General features: G+C 34.5%; 1 protein-coding gene and 1 long non-coding RNA gene across 17 annotated transcripts in view; one reads left to right on the forward strand and one right to left on the reverse strand.

Annotated features, from left to right (window-relative positions):
* The window catches only part of cntn6 (contactin 6), a 195,345-nt gene that overhangs the window by 101,496 nt on the left and 67,188 nt on the right, over positions 1-26,661 (forward strand). For 9 of the 16 annotated variants that reach the window (XR_015494062.1, XR_015494063.1, XR_015494067.1 and 6 more), the window contains 3 exons: positions 11,332-11,458; positions 14,074-14,249; positions 19,163-19,258. Coding sequence is in view for 5 of the 16 variants with exons in the window: in XM_087257905.1 (XP_087114031.1) it covers positions 11,332-11,458; positions 14,074-14,249; positions 19,163-19,258 (399 nt within the window). In the remaining 11 variants the exon portion in view is untranslated. Of the gene's footprint in view, positions 1-11,331; positions 11,459-13,919; positions 13,991-14,073; positions 14,250-19,162; positions 19,259-26,661 lie in introns of all 16 variants that reach the window. The other 7 variants (XR_015494065.1, XR_015494064.1, XR_015494069.1 and 4 more) reach the window with 1 other exon arrangement.
* Positions 2,589-24,789, reverse strand: LOC147843620 (uncharacterized). Its single transcript, XR_015494149.1, has 4 exons — positions 24,524-24,789; positions 24,091-24,181; positions 22,855-22,954; positions 2,589-7,446 (listed from the first exon to the last, which is right to left on the reverse strand). It is a non-coding gene; the product is annotated as an uncharacterized LOC147843620 (long non-coding RNA).

Raw genomic sequence — 26,661 nt, forward strand, 5'->3', positions numbered from 1 at the left:
ATTCCTCCGGAGACAGATGCATGCTGGGAACATGCTCTCGTGGTTGCCCCAGCAGGACATATGTCTTGACACAGTTTCTGATTTTTATTTTGCTCTGAGGCAAAAACTTTGACCGACTTATTTATGCATTTTTTGTTTCTTTTTATAACGAAAGACTGGCATAGAAAACTTGATGTAAAATTAAAGATTGAAGCTCCTTGTTTTGAATTTACGTTGGACACTGAGTGCTGGCAATACATACAAACTCTGAAAAATAGACTGACACAGTTTCATTTTACTAGAACATCTATGTTAAGCTGCTTTGACACAATCTGCATAGTAAAAGCGCTATAGAAATAAACATTATTGTTCATTACTTTAACACCTATAAATGCATTACCTGCATGCGCTATATGAACAACATGATGTGTGTAAACCAATAAGCCATTACATCATGACTACATTTAGCCTAGGGGTGTCAAACTCTGAAGGGCCACAGTCTTAGGCCCCGTTTACACTAATGCGTTTTCATTTTAAAACTTTTAAGTTTTGCTATGGTTACGCCATCTGTCCACACTACGCTTTCGAGCACCGAAAACGGAGCATTTTGGAAACGCTGAAGAGACCATTTTCATTCTAAAACGCTGCTGCTCTGTCTGGATGAGGGAAAATGGAGGCATCTGAAAACGGAGGCGGGGCTGCTGACATTAGCTTCTTTTATTCGGGCTTTTCCTCAATATTAAGTAGCCCACACACAGTTCAGTACTTCATCCTCTCCTTGTAAGTTCAGACTTTGCAATTTTGATACAGAAAACAGACTCCCGAGGACATGTCGGGTAAATCTTCAAAGAAAACAGTGTGTAAACTTATTCACATCATCCTGGATACGTACATTGTTTCACTTTCTCAACAATAAAATGAAAACATGTTTTAAGGAACTGCTATTTTAATATTGATCTTAAAAACTTGAGGCGTCGAGCATATATGAGTGTCATCTTCAATTTATATTTAAAACAAAACAGAGCCTATAACATTACTGCCTCCTTTCAGTTTCATTAAAAAATACTAAACATACTCTCTCTTTTGCTGAATATCAGTTTTAATAATCAATATTGGCCATAAAAGTATAACGTACAATAAGTTTATACATTATAGGAAATAAAGGCAAACAATCAGTCAATATACAGAATGTACGTGGTTAAGTTAATTATTAACTTATCTTTGCATCCAGCCAAAACACGATACCTGAGAACAAGTAATAGATTCAAAGTTCGGGAATATGTTGTTAGATATAGACAAAAAGATAAATTAAATATAACGTTTAACAATTATAGTAAGATTGGATCATGAGGTAGTTTCTTAAAGAACAGTCAGACGAACTATCATCTGGCTAGGAATGCTGCAGCGCATGCCAGAGAGTGTGTGGTCACGTGATGTGCATTTTCAGTGTGGTGTAGATGGAGAGTCGTTCAGAAACGCTAGTGTGAACGCAAATTGTATTCATTCTAAAACCCTGTTTTAAAACTAAAACGTACTAGTGTAAACAGGGCCTTACAGTACACAGTTTAGTTTCAACCCTGCTTCAACACACTTGCCTGTAGGTTTTAAACAAGCCTGAAGGACTCGATTAGTAAGATCAGGTGTGTTTAATAAGAGTTGGGACTAAACTGTGCTGAGCTGCGGCCCTCCATGAGGAGTTTGACACCTCTGGCCTAGAGCTATAAGCATGTTTAGCAACTGAATGGTACTGCAGGTGCAGTTCAGACAGTGTTATATTTGCTACTTTGGTTAGTACGATGCTTTGTGTCAGAATTTTGGAAAGCTGACCTTTTCATTGTTTGTTTTTTATGTATTAAAAAATAGTGCATGGATGGTCAAACGGCAAGCTGTTGTCCAGCCATGTGTTGTAAATTGCTCATTGATGATAGAAGAGGGTATTAGAGACTTTTGTGCATTGTTCACTGTAGTGTAGGGGTGCAGTATGACAAATCACAAGATGTTGAAACAGTGGTGACCAAGGCATTGTGTCACAGAACTTCAGCCAGTGTAGCTGATGACCAAGCTGCATTCTCATGGTTACTGTACACTTTTGGCAACAATGCAATAAATGGACACAGGATTATTGAGAATGGACTGTGGATGTTTGGATGGAGTGGTCTGTTCTGACCAATGGCATGCATTTGCAAAATGACAAGATGGCACTAAATTGCAACAATATTGGCCTTTCTGTCAGTTTACACCAAGATCTGTCTTAAAAGGCAGACATTAGAATAACTAAGATTAGACCAATATAAATACATGTGAACTAGTTCTTGATGTAGTTAAAGGTTCATGAAACCCCCCTCTTTTAGGTTCTTTTAAAAAAATGCACCATGATGGGGTGGAGCACTGCGAGCAGAGGGAGGAGAGGGTGTGGCCGGCAGAGCAGAGGGAAAAGAGGTCAGTTAGCTCACAAAATGAGACGCAAACCGTGAGGAGAACCATGATTTTATAATTTGCAGATTTAAAATGCAAATAAATAAACAGTAAGTAATTTAATGTCCTGCTACATACAGTTGCCGTCAAAATTATTAGCCCCCTTATAATTTTTTTTTCTTTTTTAAATATTTCCCAAATTATGTTTAACAGAGCAAGGAAATTTTCACAGCATGTCTGATAATACAGTATGTCTGGAGAAAGTCTCAATTGTTTTATTTCAGCTAGAAGTAAAAGCACTTTTTAATATGAAAAAAAAACTTTTTAGGGACAAAATTATTAGCCCCTTTAAGCTATATATTTTTTCGATAGTCTACAGAATAAACCATCATTATACAATGACTTGCCTAATTACCCTAATCTGTCTAGTTAACCTTATTAACCTAGTTAAGTCTTTAAATGTCACTTTAAGCTGTATAGAAGTGTCTTGAAAAAATCAAGTCAAATATTATTTACTGTCATCATGGCAGCAATAAAATAAATCAGTTATTAGATTTAAGATAAGATTAGAGTTATTAAAACTATTATGTTTAGAAATGTGTTGAAGAAATCTTCTCTTTGTTAAACAAAAATAAGCTAAAAAAAATAAACAGGGGCGCTAATAATTCTGACTTCAACTGTATTTTACTCGTAATTTCATATAAACATAACCACTATGTTATATCATTATAAAGATAATCGCGTTTATATAAACACTATAAATGAGGAGGACTTCTCTCCTCCTCAATCCCCGGGTCTGAATGCAAACACAGTGAGTAGCAGTGCAGGAGGTCTGCCCTATCTATTTCAATCATTAGCGCTGCCTGTAATCCGGAGGGTTTTAAACATGTGTGAACATTGCAGGGTGAATATAGTATAGATGTATCTGAATGGTAACAAACTCAACTGATAAAAGGCAAAGTCCGCCATTCTCCAATTCTCTAACAGCTCTTCCGACAAAAATGCTTGCTGCAAACCAACAGCTTTGCTGTATCGGTGGCCCTGACAGCATCGTGGGGAAAACCATGCAACAAACACCATGGATCATAGAAGCAAACAAATACAACCCTTCATAAATGGCTAACTACTGCATGCCATGTGCGGCCGCGTGGTCTCACAGCTTGCCTTCGGAAAGCACATGCTCTCATGAATAATTAAACAAGGGATAAGATGGGATAAGAAAACTCAGCTATGAATATTAATGCAAAACAGACACGTCATCAATGGACAGGCAAATCACCAATTTTGATCCCTCCCGAATTTTATTTATTTATTTTTTAACCTGGAAGATGTAATTAGTTTGCCCCACAAATAAAGCTGACACTTGCTAACGTTGTCTTAGCTGATGCTCAGCACACAAATCTGTTAAAATCACAAAAAAGTACTCAAGGGTTTCCTAAAGTTTGAAATTAGTTTTACCAAATGAAACCACACAAATGTTAGCACTTTTTTTGACTTTCAAAGATTGCATCTTAATAATCTGTGCTTTTTAGTGTATGTTATTTACGCTTAATTTGAAAACAATGCCAGTGCAGTAAAAAAAAATAAATACACTTCTACTACAGATGCATATTGTATGCAGTATTACCTCTCACATAAAGTGATCTAGTTTCAGGATGTTTAGATATTCTGTCTAGAAACACAGACAAATGTTTCATACAGACAAAAGTATGTATGTATTTACCTTTTAATGTAGGCAGTTTCTTTATGCATTATGTTTGTTCACATTCACATACAGCATTTAACGTCAGAAATAAACGATATGTACTTTTATAATTAGGTCTGTTCTTTTTGTTATGCTATATTTAACTATGTCATGTTGTTTTCTTTTACAATACACCTTCAGAAAAACCTGCAATCTGCAAGCTTTATAGAACATTGAAAGAGTTAATGCCATTATTTTCAGCACTTAGCTGACTTTGGATGTGTGATAAATCTCTGCCATGCCTATAATCAAACCCTGCCAGCTTCAAATTGTTTCTAAAGTATTGTAAAATTAACACATAAAAGTGCTTATTATTTCTCCAATGGTTAGTGCAACTCTCAGCACATACTGCACCGCTGTAAGGAAGAGGCAGGTGCCCTATTTAAACCAACCAATGTTCCACACTTAGTGCCAGTGCTCCAGTTATTGCCGTTGTTGTGCTACAGTAACTATGCCAACTCAAATGGGCATTTGCATTCAAGCCACAGGTGCTCTTTTGATTGCACAGCTTGATATTCAGAAAGCTTAGCTGGAGAGAAGAAAGTGCAGAGGCCAGGCAGACCTCAGATTGAAGGGCAGCAGCTATTCAGCACAGAGACCAAAGCCACATATCTAACAAACTGCCGTAGCTTTGAAGACGGACTTTTATTTTAAGGTGGCATGTTATGCTCCTTTTCGTAAGATGTCAAATAAATAAATAAATGTCCTCAGAATGTGTCTGTGAAGTTTCAGCTCAAAATACACCACAAATCATTTATTACAGCCAAAATATTTTTATGTGTCCCTCTAAATGCAAATAAGCTGTTGCTTTCCAGAAGAGGGCGGGGCATTTACACTCTTTGACACTTTATATATAATTTTTTGATTATATTGTAAACGTCACAAAATAAACATGCTTCATAGAGCCTACACATTCAAATTTTTATCGTTTAGAGAATACACTCACCGGCCACTTTATTAGGTACACCTCGTTAACGCAGATATTTAATTAGCCAATCACATGGCAGCAACTCAATGCATTTAGGCTTGTAGACATGGTCAAGACGATCTGCTGCAGTTGAAACAGAGCATCTGAATTGGGAAGAAAGATGATTTAAGTGACTTTGAACGTGGCATGGTTGTTGGTGTCAGACTTGTCTGAGTATTTCAGAATCTGCTGATCTACTGGGGTATTCCCACAAATCATCTCTAGGGTTTACAGAGAATGGTCCGAAAAAGTGAAAATATCCAGTGAGCGGCAGTTCTGTGGGCACAAATGCCCTGTTGATGCCAGAGGTCAGAGGAGAATGGCCAGGCTGTTTCTAGCTGATAGAAAGGCAACACTAAGGACCTACTCTATGCTATCCGTACCATGCCCGACCCGGTTCCCGGATCGTTTGAGAAGTGTGAGTGCACTGAATCGGGCTCAGGCACGGTTCACTTGGACGGCCCTTGCATGTTTGGAAGGGGTGTGCCTGAGCGTGGTTCACTTGGGCTTTGGCGCGGTACGCTTGTGTATGAGTGTCAAAGCCCGAAACTGAGAGACGTGACTTTAAGGGACTATTTATGTGGATTTATTAATCATTCTTACTGTTCAATGAACCAAACTGCTGAAGTTTATTAAATACGCAAACCCCTCACTGCACGACAGCTGCGAACCTTCAGCAAACCTACTAATTCCTGCAGCACGAGGACTTTATGATTGTTTATAAGTGCCCGATTGTAATGTGATTGCGGGCCGTCGGGGAAGACGGGAGGGGGGACAAGCGTGCATTGGCCCGGTTCGAGGCAACTGTACATAGTGTGAGTACGGCCTAACTCAAATCTCTGAATGCACAACACAATAAACCTTGAGGAGGATGGGCAGCAGAAGACCACACCAGTGCCACTCATGTCAGCTAAGAACAGGAAACTAAGGCTACAATTCACATAGACTCACCAAAATTGGACAATAGAAGATTGAAAAAACATTGCCTGATCTGATGACGATTTATGTTGCGACATTTGGATGCCAGGGTCAGAATTTGGCATCAACAACATAACAAGCATGGATCCAACCTGCCTTGTATCAACAGCTTATGCTGCTGGTGGTGGTGTTATGGTGTGGGGGATATTTTCTTGGCACACTTTAGGCCTATTAGGACCAATTGAGCATCATGTAAACGCCACAGCCTATATGAGTACTGTTGCGGACCATGACCAACTGCATGATGCTTTCATGTCAATATAGACCAAAATCTCCGTGGAATATTTCCAGTACCATGTTGAATCTCTGCCACAAAGTATTAAGGCAGTTCTGAAGGCAAAAGGGGTTCCAACCTGGTACTAGCAAGGTGTACCTAATAAAGTGTAGTAAATGAGTGTAGGTCTTATTGAAAGGAGGAGTAATAATATTAAACATTCAGATAATGTGAACAGCCCTATTAGGATGTGGTTATTATTAAAACAGTGCATAGGAATCTATTGAACTATGTTAACTGTACTCATTTGAAAAGATCCCTGCCTCTAATTTTAGTCACTGAGTGCAAATGAATTATTAATAAGATCCAGAATGTTATTAGTTATAGTGTACAAACCATTTAAGCAATCATTTTATTAGCCTGATTTTCCGATATAATTATACAATATGCACATTCCATAACATGAATGTGCATATTGTGGTTAAACTGTATTGAAAAAATGAATTCAGAATAGATTCTTTCCCATCACTAGTCATCAGTGTCACATGATGATTCTAAAGAAATCTATAACATACTGCTCTTTTGGTGCTCAAAAAAAAAATGTCTTGATGTTATAATTAATATATGCTGTGTTTCGAAAGAAAAGCATTTATTTTACTGTCACTTTCAATTTATTTGTGACCGACTGTTCTGCTGAACATTTATCGTTTATGTTTTATATTTGCAGTACATTTAAAAATAAATTAATTCCAGCAGCAGATCATCATTATCTGCCATTACTCCAATTAACCGCTCAGAATGAACCAGAACTGTAGATATTTACTCTGAGCTATGTTCATCACTGATGAAAATGATTCATTTCCAAGAGAACATCATTATCCACACACAAAAAAAAAAGTGACGAGGACATGTCCCAACCGTAAATGACAGCTAAATGTGGAATACTGTAAGTGTGTTACCCCTCTCGCTCTAAATGCTTCATTAATTCCTGTCGTTCAAAGGACGTACAAAAGGGAAAGTGAAAAAGGTAACATCTCCCACAGAGAGAAGAGACGGGGGCTTCACCCCAGGCAAACATGGCCGGACACTTCCATTAGCTTGATGATGCGGGAGGGTACTTTTATTTTCATCCTCGTCAAGGTTAGAGACCTGTAAAAAAGAATTCCATTCACCCAAAGAGAACAGGAAAGAATTACAGGTGAGTTTTACTGGGGATGGAAAAGTATGTACAGTATAAAGCCAAGCCACATTTATTTCAGTAGCTGTAATGTTATGTTTTATGAATACAAAATGGCATACTGCGACTTAAACAAATAATACAGATATGCCCAAAAACAGGATAAGGCATTATAGCTGGTGTAAAAAAAATAATAATAATAAAAATAAAATAAAATAAAACACATAATTGTGTATTTTGTGAAAATTTTTTTTGTTTATTTTTTTTTCAAGGTATTTTCTCCTTGAAAGAATAAAAATGTACCTAGTTAATTACAAAGCTGTAAAATTAGTAAGACACTTGAAAGATAAGACAAAAAGCCTCTTAAAAATGTAAAAATCTCTGAAAGACTTTCTGTAAGACTTTAGAATAATTATCCGTTATAACATGTTAATAGTCCATTATTAAACTGTTTGTGAATGAGTTATAAACAACTTGTTAAATAAAAGTTAATAGTTTGTTAATTATTTATAACTGTGCCTTACAGATATATAATATATAACTTACAAGCTGTTAGCTAACTGTATTTTAATGATTTATAATTATACCTAATAAATTTGTACTTTTGTAGAACTTGTTTAATAAAATAGATTTTTATTTATTTTGTTTTCATGTTTAGCACAAAATGTGCCCACACCTCATGGGTTTGTATTCTGTTATATACTGCTGTTCTGCCATATGATGGCTCAGTATGTGTGTTTCTATACATTAAACACAATGTTCAACATTCCATCGGTGGCGTTTCTTTGGTAAAATACAGCACATAGAAAAGCCTATGAGTGGAACAAGGTTAGGGTACAAAAAATATATATTTTAAATATCACATCAATTTTATGTTGCTTGCTTTCATCCATTTGCTGTTTTACAAAGTTTTACTGGTATTAGTAGATGGTTAACAAACGACACTGAAAAAAATTGGTACCACTTTAAAATAAGGTTCATTAGTTAATGTGTTAACATGAACTAATCATGAACAACACTTGTACAGCATTTATTAATCATAATTGAACATTTACTAATGCATTATTAATATTTAACTCCATGCTTGTTAAGATTAGTTATGCACCATGAGTTAACATGAACTAATATTGAACTACTGTTTTCATTAACTAACGTTGACAAACATGAACAAATACAGTAGTAAATGTATTGTTCATTGTTTGATCATCTTAGTAAATGCATTAATTAACATTAACTAATCAACCTCATTGTAAAGTGTGACCAAAAAATTATTCAAAGGTGATTCCTTGAATTTACTCTTTTTTTTTCTTTTTTTTTTTTTTTATACATTAAGTGGTTGTAAACTATTTATTTAGGCTGAATTTAAACCAACAAATTAAGTTAAACATTATTAAATTTAATTTGTTTGTTTAAATTCAACACAAATAAATGGTTTGCAAAAGTTCTGCAGACATTTTTTTTTTCAGTGTATGAACAACTGATTGGTAAAGTGTGAGTTAATATATTAGTTAAGTGTTAGTTAATAGTTTATATATGTTATTTGGACATTATTCTAGTTGCAACTATTCCTTATTTACTAACATTTAATAAATGAATGAATATGTTAATAAATGAAATGAATAGTTGCAATAGAATAACATCCCATTAAAATATATAAATGATTAACTGATACTTAACAAGTTTTTAGTAAGTAATTGACTAACAGCTTGTTCATGATCTATTAGTAATTATTAGTACTATTAGTAATAGTACAGTTAACAAGTAATTAATAACTTATTCATTAACAGTTTATTAATGGACTATTAACTAGTTATAACGGATAGTTATAGTGTTACCAGACTTTCTTCTTAAAGAAGCTTTTCCACTGTGAATATATGAACATTGTCACATTATTCATTGACTTGTTTATCAAGAGGTTAAACTTATTGCAATTTTATCAGATTTCCCATTTTTAATTGAAAATCAGCATTATATATGAGAATTGGTTGTGCTAAGTGTAATGGCTAAAAAATAAACAACAATCAATGTTGAGAGTAAGTAGTTACATGTAATGGTGTTATGCAATTTATTTACAAAATAAATGTAACAGTAATTTGTTACAGTTGAGAAAAATGTGTAAATAAATACAGTTACTTATGAAAATGTTAAAGATAATAAATGGGGTAACAACTAAATATGTTGACTAATATTAATCTGTTGCTTTGCCTGTTTTTGATATGCACGATGCCTTCACCTATGGCCATTTATTAACATGGTGCTGTTCTGATGCTTTTGATTGGTTTTCTAGTTAAATTGTGAGTAAAACAAAGACCATGCAGGTCAGGTAGTTAAAATGATAGGCTACAAATAATTTGTTATGAATTAGTGAATTAGTCATGAATAATTAATTGACCGCTGCATACAACCATGATGCCATTGTCTATTGTGATGTTTTGCATTAAATATCGCACAATGCCAAATTGGTCAATATCACCCAACCCTAGTACACTAGCAAATAAATTCTTTAAAAAAGTCTGTATGAGCTGGAAGCTGCGACCATTTTTTCTTTTTTTTTTTTGCTTTCGTGAATAGAATATTAAATGAGAAAACGCATCCAAACACTACAGTGTGTTTTACTTTTCTTTATAAACTTGCATCAGAGCTGCAGCAATGATTTGTCAGTTTGTCATCCTCTGAGAAAACGCTTGATGGTCAGAGAGAGACGCCAGGGGAGCACAAAGCCTATAGTAAATGGTCAAGGAAACCGAAATCACGCGCTTGCGTTTGTCACTTCATGTCAGAATAACAACACATGTGAAAATGAGTGCGGTGGCTAGTAGCAGTGAGAAGATTGTAAATAAAAAAGAATCTAAGGATGTCGCCAGAGTGGCTTTTTGGTTTCTTTTCTTGTGCATCTCAGCCATTAGCAGCCTATCTGAAAGAGTTTTAAGCATAGGGGTAATTTATTGATATGTATTTGAATAATAATGATTAGTTCCTTTACTTGAAAGCTCTGATTTGATTATAAGAATTTATTTTGTTTTCAGAGTTTGAAGTTTACTGTATTATTCAATATTTCATTCATTATTATTAATTTTATTATTTCCATTAGTAATGCTGGTAAATTAAAATAAAGTGGTCATATAAAAACAATCCTAATATTCCTAAATGTATTGTTAAAAATATTCCATAATTAACAATATCGAATGATATGAAACATGATTTCCTGCTATTTTTTATTTGCAATATCTCGCAGGCCTAAGCTAAACACTATAGTATTGGTTTTGAATTTATTTTAACATTGTGTATTACATGTATTCTATTCAAGTAGATCTAGATTTAAAATGTCTGTGTGTGTCTGCCTCCCGCATAGTACTACAAAGCTCTATCCCCCGCAGTAGATTTTTTATTTTGTAGGTATTATCAATTGACCAGCATCTCTGAAAGCACAATTGCTTTCCCTGCGCCCCAATTTTGAGAGCTTGTTTATTCATTTAAGAAATGATACATTTCACCAGAGTAATTACCACAACATGGGGTAATTAGGGAGGTGGATTGGTGTCTTGGCAGCAGTCAAGCGAAACAACAGAGCGAGCCACACTGCCATGCGTGTTACAGGCCTGCCAAAAGGAGGACGTCATGTTGATACGCTTTTTGCTACAAGAGGGGAAATGAAAGCTGTTCCTCTGGCACGTGTTTTCCACGCAGATTTAATGAGCTCGGTGTGGGAAGTTGCTGGAAATAAATGAATAGCGCACGTTAGAGATAATGTAAGAGCTGATGTGTTCACACCTGTTTTACGACGCAGATTTGTGTTCCAGATTGTGGATTATGAGCTGTTGGAAACTCGTCTTGTTATTGTTTTTTTTTCCACCTAGAGCGGATTGTTCGTCATGGACCAGTGTTCACTCAAGAGCCCAGCGACAGTGTTTTCCCTTTAACTGCTGAGGACAACAAGATATTCATTAACTGCAAAGCTAAGGGAAGCCCAGAGCCACATTACAGGTATGACCATTCCACTTTAAAGTTTGAGATCCTATTGAAAGGATTTCCCCCCCTTTTCTTTCACCTTATTATCTTTACGCTTAATAATGAACAATTGTACAGCATTTATTAATCTAGGTTTAACATTTGCTAATGCCTTACATTAGTTGATGCACTGCGCTTTAACATGTACTAACAATAAGCAACTTTATTTTTATGAATTATTGTTAACAAATATAAATAAATGCAGCCCTATATACATTTCTGGAGATCGCAAATTACGTAGCCGGAAGTGCGTATGGCTACATTTCATCTTTAAAATGAAAGCTACAGGGCGGTATGATGTCATTCCTTGTCGCGCTTACCATCTGACTGCTTACCTCTGTATAGACGGCTTTCTAGCTGTTGGCAGTTTGTCTAGTAGCTTGCCATGTATGTTGGCGGACTTGAGACGCAGAGAGGAGTTGAACACGACAATGGGGTTCAAGTCCAGTGAAGAAAGGTTCCAAAAAGCAGGTAAGAAAAAAAAAAGAAGCCAAAAAAAAAAAATAAACAATTAAATAACAGGGTGAGAATGTGGTAAAATCTGAAAAGGTGGTAAAAATCAGGCAAGGGCATATCTTTTTCTGGATTGTTTTTTAAAACTGTCGGTTGAATTTACAGAAGTGGGTGGTCAGGTCAATCGGGTCAATTTAAAAATGCTTTTAAAAACACTATTGATTGGATTTAGGGAAGAAGAAGAGTTGTTTAGCCGATCAATTAGTTAGTCTGCCCTTGCCGTGGCCGTCAGCTCACCATTAAAAAAAAATTAAACTACACATAGCAACGACGCACAGCGCAATTTCTATGATTGCTCAGCTTGGTATTGCTGACGAGTGTGGGTGGAACCAAGAGCCACGTGAGCCTGATGGAGCGAGTGCTTACAAGTGTGGAGTCCCATGAAAGAGCTCTAGATTAAGACTGTTGTTTTGTGTTTACCTTACGATTAAATTTGTGGCACATCCGCCATTTCCCGCCTCTGAATGAGCAAGTTTAAGCTACTTATAAATTAAGGTAGCGTTCAGAAAAAAACAATACACCAGCAAAGTAGCTAGACACGGAGGAATAAAAATGCCTCATTGCCAACTAGCGTTTCAGAAGTGTGTGTGTGTGTAAATGCACAGCAACGCTCAAGCCATGCACCGTGTGTTATGCCGATCACTCAATGCAGAAGTATAAGCCAGGCTTTAGTCAGTCAGTCGACAGCGGCCTCTGGTGGATTTATGCAAGAATAGCAGTCGCCAACTCCATTCGCAAGAGAAATTTGAGAACTAAGAAAATCATACACAACGACCTCTGGTGGATTCGCAAAAACAAAAACTGCAAAAAAAAAAAAAAAAAAAAAAACATAGCTCCAGGGACATATTTGGCGCTCTCCAGAAATGTATAATTCGGTACATTTCAGAATTAGCCTGGGTTGGCAATAAATGTATTGCTCATTGTCTGATCTTGTTTGTAAATTAATTAAATTACATGCTAAACTAATGCAACCTTATTGTAAAGTATTACTTAATTTTGTATTTTTAGATTGTAAATATGTTTGTATTATATTTATATACAGCTTCAAGCTTCGGGCAGTGGGTATTTTAACATTGTTTATATACTGCTCTAGTTCAGTGGTTCACAAAGTGGGGTGGGGGGTCACTTTGTAATTTCTAATTTCTTATTAAATAATATTTGTAATATCAAAATATTAGAATTACCATATTTTCTCCAAAATTAAAGTAAGAATAGTCTTGTGCTGTACACATTGTGCCCACTGATATCATTAAGTGAGGCTTATATCAAACAAATCGTCACCTTAGAATTATATGGTTCTATCTGACATTTCTGTCAAAATTGAGTTATTGACATATTCTTATTAAGTAAACTTATTTACATTATGGGATTTTTTTATATAAGTTGTTTACATTTTAAGACTTTTTATTAAAAAAATAAAAATGTTACACACATACTGTTTGCTATGGAATGCAAAAACTTTGAAGCTCAATATCTCAAAATCATTCAGAACACAGATAGAACCTTATAATTTCAAGGTGATGAAATGTATAATCACTATTAAAAATTATATGGTTTTTGCACTGTTTCACTTTTTTGTGCTGTCAATAAGCTCTATTGTTCTATTGTTGTGTGTGCACCGTTGTGTGCAACGTTTATATGTTTGTTGATATGTTTGTAACCAACTCCAAGGATAGTGGGTTTCGCTGGAATTGTTATTTTAGCGGTTACATGCTGAAATGTTTGAGAACCCATACTTTAGTTATACTCTGTTTATATAAATTGGTGCATTTTGTAAGATTTTTATTTTTTGTATTTTTATATTTTATTATTTTGTATTTTAGTTATTTTATTCAATTAAATTAACTTTAGATTGTTATGCTATTTAACTTATTTTTATTTTTATTGGTTTTATATTTTCTAAACAACATTACATCTTTTGCAGTCACATATTTTCTCTGAAGAAGCTGGATTTAAACAGTTCATCTGAATTCTGCTGAAAATATTACCATCTCTGTAAGACTCAGTTTTCATCTCATCATCATCATCACCATCATCATCATTAATATTCAATGCTCTCCACCTGATTTCATATTTAGGTGGAAATTCAGCGGGAAAGACCTTGACATCGACATGGACTTCAACTACAGTCTGGTTGAGGGAAACCTTTTGATCAATAACCCTCAGGCAACTAAACACAGCGGTGTTTACCAGTGTATCGCCACTAATGCATTTGGAACCATCTTGAGCCGAGAAGCCAAAGTCGAGTTTGCATGTAAGTTTAAATTAAACATATATATATATATATATATATATATATATATATATATATATATATATATATATATATATATATATATTTTTTTTTTTTATTATTATTATTATTATTATTTTTTTTTTACATATGAATGTTTTAAAGGGTTCTTCCACCCTTGATTACTAATGCTTTGACTGCGCTGTCCATATATGTGAGCTTAATAGCATTATATGTAAAACGGCCACTATGTTATTTTGCACATTTCATGTTGTCATTTGGTCCATTAGTGTGTAAGATATGGTTTCTTCACTGCAGACGGCAGGCTTTTAAACTGACAGCTACATTTTCCTATCTGCAAGAATCCATCAGGAGATGTCAATGATGCTAACTAAAATGCAGCCTGTCATAGAAAATTGAAAAAAGGGCTTAAATAGATAATCATAACACAGATAGTCAGACTAGTTCATACTGTGTATATTTATTTAAAAAGAAAAAACACGCTGTTCATTTGAAATCTCACAAGTAGATGTGTTTTTTAGGTCTTGAGTGATGCAGGAAATTGTTGTAGGACTAATTGGTGGCGCTTCACTGGCAAAATTGGCATTTACAGAGTGCGAAAAATCATTTTCCCAATGATTTACCTTCTCACATAGCTGTCAATTCTGAAGTCTCGAGGAATACTTTTTTATTCTTGACTTATAATGAGGAAGGTTTTCATTGTGTGTTTTTATTTAGTTTTATATGCTTGTCTTTTTTTCCTCTTGATGCATTAAAAGGAAAATGATTTTCTTTTTCAAATAAATAAACAACAGTAGCTTTTTTCACAGTTTCTGCCTAATAAAATGTTTTAAAGCTTGGCATAACCAGTAAAATGCATGTTCATTACAAAAAAAAGATTTATAAGTTGTTAATAATTTGCTGGTCCTGAAGTCACATCTTTAAAAGAGCCTACATTATGTATTCTGGTTTTCTAAGCATGCCAGGGAAATAAACATCTTAGTTGTCCTAGCTTATTTTCTAGCTCGTTTGTAGGTTTCTTTATGATTTCAATAACATTATTTTATTCTGTGTAAATTTGTTTTTTAAAAGTTTATTTTATTAAAATGTTTAAGTTTATTTGTTGTAACATCATATTTATGATAGATGTGCACTTACATGTTTGAGTAATGTATTAATGTGCATAACTTTTGCAAGTACTGAAATTATTTTGTTTCATCAAATTATATTCATTATAATTTTCCAAGTGGGTAGAGTAAAAACACAATGTGTAACAGTTTCCCCTTATTTAAATGTTTGTTTGGCTTTATATATATATATAATTAAAAAAAAAATTAAATAATTGAAAATTTTTAGTGCAAAAACATGTCAGAAATTTACATTGAGTAATAAGATAATAACCATCATTCATGTAATTTGAATCCAGACCCCCAAATAAAATATTATAGTAAAAAATAAAATAAATAAAAATGTAATTTATAAATAAACATTAAACAAACATAATAGTAAAATAATAAATAAATAAATAAATAAATAAATAAATAATAATAATAATAATAATAATAATAATAATAATAATAATAATAATAATAATAATAATAATAATAAAATACAAAATAATTTTACAAAAAGGCAGATTGCATTTATTTTGTCCAGACTGAGTCTAACAGAAAAACTTTTAGTCTTAGAGACTTAGAAGTCTCTAGATAATCAAAGAAAGAATTCCAGGTCCGATAAAATAGGAAAGGCTTGTTCTTTATAGCTGTGGAGAAAGCCTCAAGTGGGATTATGGTGCAGACTGGTTTGGTCTTTTTTAAAAATAATATTCTTCTTAAGGCCTCCTTGGAAGTTTTCTGAACCTAGCCTCTTGTTTTTTTTTTTTTTCTTGTTTTAAAAATGTTTAGAAAATCAAACCAATTTTTTTACATTTTGTTTGTATATTTGAGTTTTTTATTAATGTACATGACTTTTCGACATGAAATTTCGACATGAAATTTATTTTTGTTTCTTTAGATTAAATACACGTTTCCCAAGTGCATAGAGTAAAAAACACACATTTTAATAGTGTTTCGAACATTTAAATGTTTGTTTGGTCTTATTTTTAAATAATATTTTTAATCTTAATTTTAAACATTACTCTTAATAATAATATTAATATTCTTAAGGCCTCCTTGGAAGTTTTCTGAACCCTGCCCTTTGGTTAAAATTTTTTTTTTTAAATTATGGAGGATCAAACCAATTTTCATAGAATGTTTAGTATATTTGTACTGCTTCAGGCACAAGAACACATTTTAAAAAATTTGAGAATATTTAAGCTTTTTTAATGTTCATTTTTGTCTTAAGTCTGACTAATTACAATGATAACCACGTCAACAGAAATAAAGTGATACTGAGTGTTTGTGTGGTTTTCTCCTTCAATATGTCTTTCTTACTTTAACCATAAACCTCACCTATCTATTTTTAATAGATATTTTTAATCTATTTTATTCAATACTGTTTTTAGGCATTAATTTTAATGTTTATTTTGTCTTAGTCTGACTAATTGATTAAAATATTATATAGAACACAAAACATAACTTAAAAAGTGGAAAAAAAAAACTTTAATTTGCAAAAAGGCATCTGAAGGACGCTTAGACCATAAGAAACAAAATTCTCTGGTCTGATGAGGCTAAAATTAAACTCTTCGGAGTGAATGCCAGGCGTTACGTTTGGAGAAAACCAAGCTTCGCTCATCACCAGCCTAATACCATCCCTACAGTGAAGCATGGTGGTGGCAGAATCCTGCTGTGGAGATGTTTTTTCAGCAGCAGGAACTGGAAGACTAGTCAGGATTGAGGGAAAGATGAATGCAGCAATGTACAGAGAAATCCTGAATGAAAACCTGCTTCAGAATGCTCTTGACCTCAGAATGGGGTGACGGTTCATCTTCCAGCAGAACAATGACCCAAAGCACTGTATATAATGCTGAATATAATGCAAGAAGAAATCTGATAATGACAAATGTCTGACAGTGTAAAAATGGTCTAATAATGTTGTCAATGACAAATGACAAGCATATGTCTCAAACATAATAATTCAACAAGAATTATGAAATGTTATATTCTGATGCAATCATGTTACTGTGAATTAACAATTTAAAGTCTGTTTAAGTCCACCGTTCCATGGCTATACACAATTTAGCATTTTAACCTACGGTGGACATACACATAGGCCTAATAGTATTATTGTTGTTTTACCAATTGTTTGAGAATAACAATGATAGCCTGTTCATATTAACCTTTATTTTACATTTACAGAATCATGAGAAAATTTTAATCTTGATTTCAAGCAAAAAAACAAAAAAAAAAAACATGATTTTTATTTTAGCCAGAACTGTGCAGTCCTACCATAAACCTTATTTAATTTGTCAGAATTATTAGCCCCCTGTTTAATTCTTTTTAGCCCCCTGTTTAATTTTTCTCTCCAAATTTCTGTTTTACGGAGAGAAGACTTCTAACATAATATTTTAATAACTCATTTCTAATAACTGATTTATTTTATCTTTGCCATGATGACAGTAAATAATATTTGACTAGATATTTTTCAAGACACTTCTATACAGCCTAAAGTGACATTGAAAGGCTTACCTAGGTTAATAGGGTATATGCCGAAGCATGCTAATTGGACTTTTAAATTGCCAGTAACCTGGGTTAAGCGGTTCCGGCGAACTGTATGCCAATGCAAAAACCGGTACATTTAAGGTCAGTTTTCTTTAAAAAACAGCGATCTGCACTAGCTGAGTAATATCGATATAAAGTGGTTATCAGATTGTACAAGGAGTACTGCATTAAATTACATTTTCCCCCGCCATGTCTTTATAATATAAGCATTTATTTTACCCCAGTATATTAAATGGAGCTTCTGCGCTAGCCTGCCAATTCTGAAGGGGTGTGTGCGAGTAAACGGCTTTTTGTCTCGTTTTACGCTTGAGCAAGTAAATGAATGCCAAAGTTTATTTAACTGAATGTATTTTAATGACATTACAACATCGATGATGTAAAAGGAACCGGATAATACGGAAAAAAGTTCACAATAACAGGTCACCGGAAGTTTATTAGTAAAGAGAAAACACCAGCTTGGCATATACCCTATTAGGGTAACTAGCGAGATTAGGGTAATTAGGCAAGTCATTGTACAACGATGGTTTGTTTTGTAGACTATCGGAAAAAAAAAATAGCTTAAATGGGCTAATAATTTTGACCTTGAAATTGTTTTAAAAAGCTGCTTTTATTTTACCCAAATTAAAACAAATAAGACTTTCTCCTGAAGAAAAAATATTATCACATATACTGTAAAAATTTCCTTGCTCTGTTAAACATCATTTTGGAAATATTTAAAAAAGAAAAAAGAAAAAAAATGAAAGGGAGGCTAATAATTCTGACTTCAACTGTATATATAACTCTCTCTATATATAATTTTTTAACTATTTATTTTAATGTTCATTTTGCCTCTGTCTAATTGATTCAAATAAAACATAGAACAGAAAACATGTCATAACCAAGTTACAGCGACAGCCACCTCTAGAGAAATCCAGTGTTGTTGACTTTTTGTATATCTAAAATTACCTCAAATCTCACCTCTTTCAGAATTATTTTTTCTCACTTTAACCATAAACCTCACTTATTTTCAATATATGTGCTTTCCCATTGTCATTTGATTGCCCAAACCACATGACGTTCCACAGAGGCCTGCATTTATGAGGCAGGAGGACTGATATTTGAATAAACAGCTCAGCTTTAGCCCAGTGTGGGATGTCATTTCTGCCTGTCCCTTTCTGTGCTATAGAGTGGCATTTCTAAAGGTCCCTGCTCTGTGAGTCGTCTGTTGCATGTCAGAGCAATGACACCGCCTTTAATGAAAAGTAATGGCGATCCTATTATTTTGTTTTTCTGCAGACCTGCAGAATTTCAGCATCAGGGCCAGAAGTCCAGTGTCAGTGAGGGAAGGACAGTCTGTTGTGCTGCTGTGTGGTCCGCCGGCCCACTTCGGAGGTATTTTCATTGTTGTTCTTAATTCATTTGAATGTTATTTCCCTGCAGGTGTCTGCTATTCTTTGAAGTTATCACTGCTTTTCCACTTTACTTTGATGAATAGCACTTTTCATACAAAGCAGGACTGACAATCTTTTGGAAAACCTATTGACCTGTTTCCGCATTGTGTTTTTGATCAGTGCAAGCGTTGTGAAGCAAATCAAGGTCAGGAATTCACTATTAGTTATGTGAAAGAAAACCTTATCGTGCAATGCTCACTTGTAATGTGTTGTACATGGAAGTTAATAATTGACAAATGTTTTTGAAAAAAAAAAGAATGTTGAATTGCACAAAACGAAAAAAAAATCATTGCAATAAGAGTGCTTGTACTTTAAAACCATTGTATTTTCATGCTTTGCATGTTTAGGCTCTGTAATTCAACAAGGCTGTGTATACAAGCACTTAATATTTCAAGTGAAAACATTTCAGGTGACAACATTCTAAAGACGGTGGACTTTATTTTGACGATCCATGCGCAAAGTCTAAAGTGCATGGCGCAAATGCATTAAGGACGTGCCAGAATCCACTTTTGCTATTTTAAAGAGGAAAAAACCCCGCTCTGCGCCTCAGCGCATGGTCTAACAGGGTTGAGCTTATTCTCTTATTGAGTTATAGGTGTGTTTTGAGAATAAACCAATCAGAGTCTCATCTCCCATTCCCTTTAAGAGTCAATTGTGTCACGCGGATTTGCTATTTACATGGCGGACTTTGTAAGTGGAAAAACTGAACCCTTCACTAGCAAGAAAACAGTTAAACAGAGCATCTACAGCGCGAGAATGAGCCTCCTCATTCTTTACTTTCACTTTCACTCTCATGGATAAGAAATATGTTGTACACACAGACATCTATTAGCCTATACATAATTCATTTTGTTTGTTAAGCTTGTTTCAAAACTATTTCTGCAAACTATTGCTGCAAATCTAAGCTTGTTTTTAATAAAACAAATATAAATATGCATATAATAAATAATACAGCTAATAATAATAATAACATTAAAGCAAATTATTATGAATAAACTGAAAAAGCCCACCGAGATGAAGAAGGCTTGGAGGTGGTGGTTTTTATATTTTTTAGGCTAGAAAATAATATTTTTTGTAATATTTTAATACTTAAATTATTTTTTATTTATAAAGATATTTGCATATTGCTGTACATCCTGTATGTATTAAGCAATGTGTAAGCAAGGTGCACAAATATCATGCTCTGCGCTGGACTATAGACCTGCTTTGATCCGGTCTATTGAACAGTCTATAACTATAACTATTTTAGTTACTCAAAATAGCAACGTGCCAGCAATGCTCCTTAGCACGCCTCATTTTTTAGACCAGAACGCCTATGGGCACACATATGAGCGCAAATGCATTTGCTATTTAAACAGCGTGGTGCAAAACGTCAAAATGACTCTCGCAGCAAGCTGAAACTAGCAAACAACAATTGCGTCTCGCCTTGCGCCTCAGTGCGCCGCATTGTGCCAGGTGTATGATAGGGCCCGATGGCTGTTTCTCAGAATGCATTCTTGTCTGTACTTGCATTCTTGTGTCCTCGTGAAATGTCATCAACCTTCGCTAAAGCACTGTTGTAATTAATAGTTGACATCTTGCCAAGTACAGATAAAATTCCCGCATGTGTACTTGCTCTGCCCCTATGACCAAGAATGCATCAAGAGGTGACTTGTGCAAACTTTTGAAGGTATCCAAGCTCAGGCATTGCAGCCCAACCTGAAAAAGCTAATGGTGGAGGAGAAAACTCGCACGGTTTTAAAAATACTCCTTTGCTGTGTTACAAAATAAAGTTTTAAGAGCTTTTCAGGTGAGAATGTTTTTGTTTTAAATTCAAACCGTCAGTTTATTCACAGAGATAGCACGTCTTTGACGATGTGCCTCAGCTTATGCTGACTCTGACTCCCAGCCTGTTAGCGGGACCTTCGTCATCACCTCTTCCGCCGAAAGCAGCTTTACTTTGGCCAGGCCTTCTCGGATGTACCGCTGGATCTCATCTCTCCATTGTAGTTAAAACATCGTTTTTAATACATCTTTTGTATATCTAACGGACTGTTTTTTGGTCATGTAAATCTATTTTTTTTTGTTCTCAAGTGTATTTATTCGGCAGTGTTATTTTATATCTATCTATCTATCTGTATATCTGTCTGTCTGTCTGTCTGTCTGTCTGTCTGTCTGTCTGTCTGTCTATCTATCTACCTACCTACCAACCTACCTACCTACCTACCTACCTACCTACCTACCTACTTACTTACTATTTTGTCTGTCTGTCGTTATATCTCCTGTCATACAAAGGAAGAGCAGCAATGTTTGCCATACAGGTTTTCAGAGCATGAGTTTGATCGGTTTTATCACTTTGAAGAAATGCTAAACAAATCCAAGGTCAGGAATTCACTAGTAATGTGAAAGAAAAGCTCCTTCTGTAGTGCTTATTTAGTATGTATAGGTTGTGTTGTTTCAGATTGTGTTTTAGTCATCTCATATTGTGAGCAAACCAACCTGTGAAATAATTAAAACTGGTGTTCTTGTCATCTTTTCTGAAATGTTTTGACAGTGTTTCCAGCTGCTGAATATAGGCTTTTTTCACATTCCATTTTACTGGAATATGCATTTTTATGAATCTGAGAGTTATTTTCTTGAACGCATTCGTTTGCATTCATCCAGCGCTACTCTTTGAAGTTATCGCTGCTTTCCCACTTTACTTTGAATGAATAGCACCTTTCATACAAAGCAAGGAGGGGATGTTTTGCAAAACCCGTTGACCTGTTTTCACTGCGTGTTTTTGAGCAGTTCAAGTGCTGTGAAACAAAGCTAAGGTAATCCAAGGTCAGGAATTTACATGTAATGTGAGAGAAAAGCTCAATCTGTAGTGCTCATTTTGTATGTATGGGACAGATTGCATCGTCGTTGTCTCATATTGTCAGAAAATGATTGGCACAGTTGGTGGCAGAAATTATTATTAAAATTTAATGGTGGTTATCATTGAGATTTGAGTAAAGTATGTCAAAGGGAATGCAAGGGCAAACTACAAAAAAAGTATAACTGGGTCCTAAATGGCACACTATACACTTGCACTTTTGCACTTTGTACTTATGCTTACAAACTCAACAGCATGTTATATGAATGTAGTGTCATCCCAAATGGGACACTAACATTTTTTTAGTAAGAGAAAATTCAAACTGTTTCCCTCATGATATTTGACGATTGGCAAATTGGTGAAATAAATGATCAAACTACCAAATAATACCTGCCATGAGTATAACCACATTCACCATCGGTAGGCGGTATGATCACTCTTGTAGGGGAATTTTGCTTTCACAATCCAAAATAAATAATCTAACATTAGTGCCCGAACGCTCCGTTAAGTGCGTCAAGTGTCCAACATAACACATGGTTGAATACAACATAAGCTCATTCTGAAAATGTAGCCCTATATACATTTCTGGAGATCCCGAATTATGTAGCCAGAACTACATATGGCTGCATTTCATCTTTAAAATTAATGCTATGGGGCAGTATGATGCCTTTCCTTTTCTCGCTCATTAGCTGATCGCTTACCTTTGTATGGACGGCTTTTTCGCTGTAATCAGTTTGTCCGGTAGCTCGACACATAAGTCGGCGGACATAAGACGGTGTTTGAGTCTGGTGAAGAACAGTTCTAGAAAGTAGGTAATACAAAAAAAAGTTAAAAAATAAAATAGATAAGTAAATAACAGGGTGAGAACTAGGTTAAACTTATGAATTAGTTCGAGGGCTTTTCTTTTTCTGGAATGCTTTTGGAAACACTACGGTTGGGTTTAGGGAAAGGGGTGGACGGGTCAACTAGTGCTTTTTAAAATACTATTGGTTGGGTTTAGGGAAGGGAGAGAGTGGTGGTATAGGTTGGTTGGTCAGTCAGTCAAAAAAACTGCAAAAATTGTAGCTCCTGAGACGTATTTGGCGCTCTCCAGAAATGTATATAGAGGTACATAATCAGAATGAGCCTGGTTTAAAAAAAGTGAATGTTTGTGCAGACTGTTTTCGTGATTATTAAAAACTGTAATTCATTCAAATCAAGGGGTGGTCCACTACAATATCATATTGTAAACTTTATTCATATGTAATGTAGATGTGCGAACATGACATCTCTGAATGTCTTTTTTAGAGTTAACTTAGCAAAGCCTATGGTGAATAAGGTTTGGGGACTACAAAAAATACATCCAGGTTAATGAGATCACAGGGGGTTCCGGTTATGCTTATTCACCATGCACATAAACCATGCACAGCAATAGGTCGTGGCCACAGGTGCTGTAATGTTATAGCAGAGAAAGCTAAAATGCTGTCCAAATGCTGCTATTTCCACTGAGCTTCTTCTGTTTCTGTATTTGGGCATCCAAAGGACACGACACAAAGAGAGAAGTGCTTACAGTTTAGTTTCAAGTATGTTCCAGAGTATTATAAAAAATATATATCTAGCATTTGACAAAGGATAGTTTCTAGAATCTCTCCCAGTTCACTGCTAAAAGCTGATCCAAGCAGAAGCAGATCCAACCATAATAGAGGAAGCTGTGGATTGTGAGCGACAACCTGTAGGTATTTTTATCTGTTAAAATTTATCTATTACATGCACAATTTCTAGCTTTAATGGTATGTTGTAGCGAGGATGTAAACAAGGATGTCACTATTTCACTATTTTGGCATATGTCATCAGGGAAACGGGTTAAATTTCTGCTTAGTAAAATGGCCATTAGTGTTCCATTTGGGGTAACACTACATACATATACTATGCTGTTGAGGTTGTAAGTGCATAAGTACCTAGTGCATGAGTTCGTAGTGTATAGTTTGCCATTTGGGACGCAGCTCATGCTTGAAGGTGCGTGACACTTCCTGGTGACAAGGAGCCCATCTGCGAATCGCATCACATTATGTTAGCTGACCAATCAGAGCCTCTTGAGGGCGGGCCTTTCAGATGAACTAGGAAATATGACAGTCGTTTTCATGTTAGCCGAGTAGCAGTGTAAAATTAAAGTAAGATATATGAAAAAATAACAGGAAATGAAGCATAAGCACACACTGCTTTGCATCTTATAAGCACAACCAAGCCATGCGTACTGATGTTTGTTCCTCTACTGTCCAGTTTGTTATTTTCACATCACTTTGTGTAACATACTCAAACAGCAGTCTTTTATAAATGAAAATAAGCTAAATTATTGTACCATTTGAAAAATATAATCAGTGATAATCATACCAGTATTCTGCGCAACCCTACAAGCACTGCAGGATAATGCTAAACAAATCCAACATTCAAAACTCGCTGCCATTCAGTGCTCGTGCCCTCAAAGAAAACCTCACTCCGCAGCACTCACTTAGTATGTACGGTACATGTCGGTTCTGATTGTATCTTAATCATCTCATATTGTGAGCAAATCACGCTTTCAAATGACTGGCACACAATGGTCCACTCTGGAGCTCCCGTTCTTGTATTCATGCGCCAGCCTCGTGGCATTTAGCTTCCCCTCCTCCTCCTTAATGGCACTTGTGCCCTTGTGGTCATTTGGAAAGGTTATTTTCTTAAGCCTTGGCCTTCTGTTGAAAGGTAATAAAGTCATGTGGTGGCTGGTTTAAAGCGACACGTCTCTTTATCCCCCAGTCCAGCTGTGCAGCTCTTCTGTGTCTGTATACAGCTGATTAGCAGCCCCTCAAAGAGCCATGCACACATGCGCCAGAGGTGCAATTTCACGCCACCGCACCGCCTTTCTGTCATTCCACCACGTTTCCAGTCAAATCTATGGTCTTAAGTGCAACAAGGCACCCCTGCTCTAAACAGCTCCCTGTTTTCATTTCCGTTTTCTTCCAGCACACGATCCTTCACTGTTTGCCGCATCTTATCATCTAAGACTCTTTCACTGGGATAATTGGAATGAGAATTAGACAATGCCTTGATAGCTCAGTCCTGGAAAATGGTATTATTATTATTATTATTATTATTATTATTATTATTACAGTTTTTCTTAGTCACTTTGGTGCATTTTTCACAACACTATTTACATTTGCACAACAGTTAATGCATTTCTCAAAACAATTAGTCATTTGTGATTATTTTGTTTATTATTATTATTATTATTATTATTATTATTATTATTATTATTATTATTATTATTATTGTTATTATTATTATTATTATTATTATTATTATTATTATTATTAATGGTAAAATCATGCAGATATGTAAAATATCTAGGGGTTAGTTGCCTGCTAGCATTCCTTTTCATCATAATGAATAGATAGCTTTAAACTTAAATGCTTAAATTTATTATATGCAAGGTTATTCTTGTTAAATAAAACTATAAAACCAAAAACATATAAGAAAATGCACATTTATTTACAGTTGGATGGAAAATAATAATAATTTACAGTTGATGACTATGCAATCAGGATATTCAAATAATGAATAAATTGATTGATATAATTTTATTGTACTTTCAAAAGAACCATAAAATGAAAAAAAAAAAAAATAAATACGTAAAATATTTTTTTTCTATTATAAACAGTATATTAATAATGCATTTTTGCATATATTAATCACTACTGGCTGTTAAATTTGGTGTTCCACCTAGATGTGCCAGTTTACTGTAATTTACTGTAATCTAATGCAATCTATTAATGTAACAGTATTGTTACTGTGAAATTGCATGGTGTAAAAGTAATTTGAATTATGGTATACTTCTTTATTTTAAAGTATAAAATATAAGCAGCATAGATGCCATTATCATGTTGTAATTGTATGTGATTTGTTTTTCAGCCTTTTTCTGTAGAAAATAAATGCAGTGCATTTGTAATTTGTAGGTTAAGCAGTACACGCTTCAAAAAGTAGGTGTAAATCAAGAGTCTTATATGCATTTTGAACACTCAATAAAAAGGACTGCACATCGCTGTTATTTACAGCCCACAATGCATTGAAAATTACAGTAAAATATAGTTAATAAAAACATCAATAAACTTTTCAAAAAACAGATGCAAATCAAAAGTCAGTTGAGTCTTATATGCATTCTCAACACTTAATAAAAAGACTACATATTACCGTTATTTACAGCCCAAAATGCATTGAAAATTACAGTTAAACATATATATCAAATAAAACAGCAATAAACATGTCAAAAAGCTGATGTAAATCAAGAGTCCTTAGAATCTTGCATACATTCTTAACACTCAATAAAAATGCTTATCGTTATTTACAGCCCACAAAGCGTTATAAGTTACAGTAAAAAATGTATATCAAATAAAAAACCAATAAACACTTTATAAAGCAGATGCAAATCAAGAGTCTCATATACATTCTCAACAATAAAAGAAATGCATATTACCGTTATTTACAGCCCACAATGC

Source organism: Danio rerio, chromosome 6 (assembly GCF_052040795.2).
Source record: "Danio rerio strain M-AB ecotype USA chromosome 6, GRCz13ab, whole genome shotgun sequence".
Taxonomy (NCBI): Eukaryota; Metazoa; Chordata; class Actinopteri; order Cypriniformes; family Danionidae; genus Danio; species Danio rerio.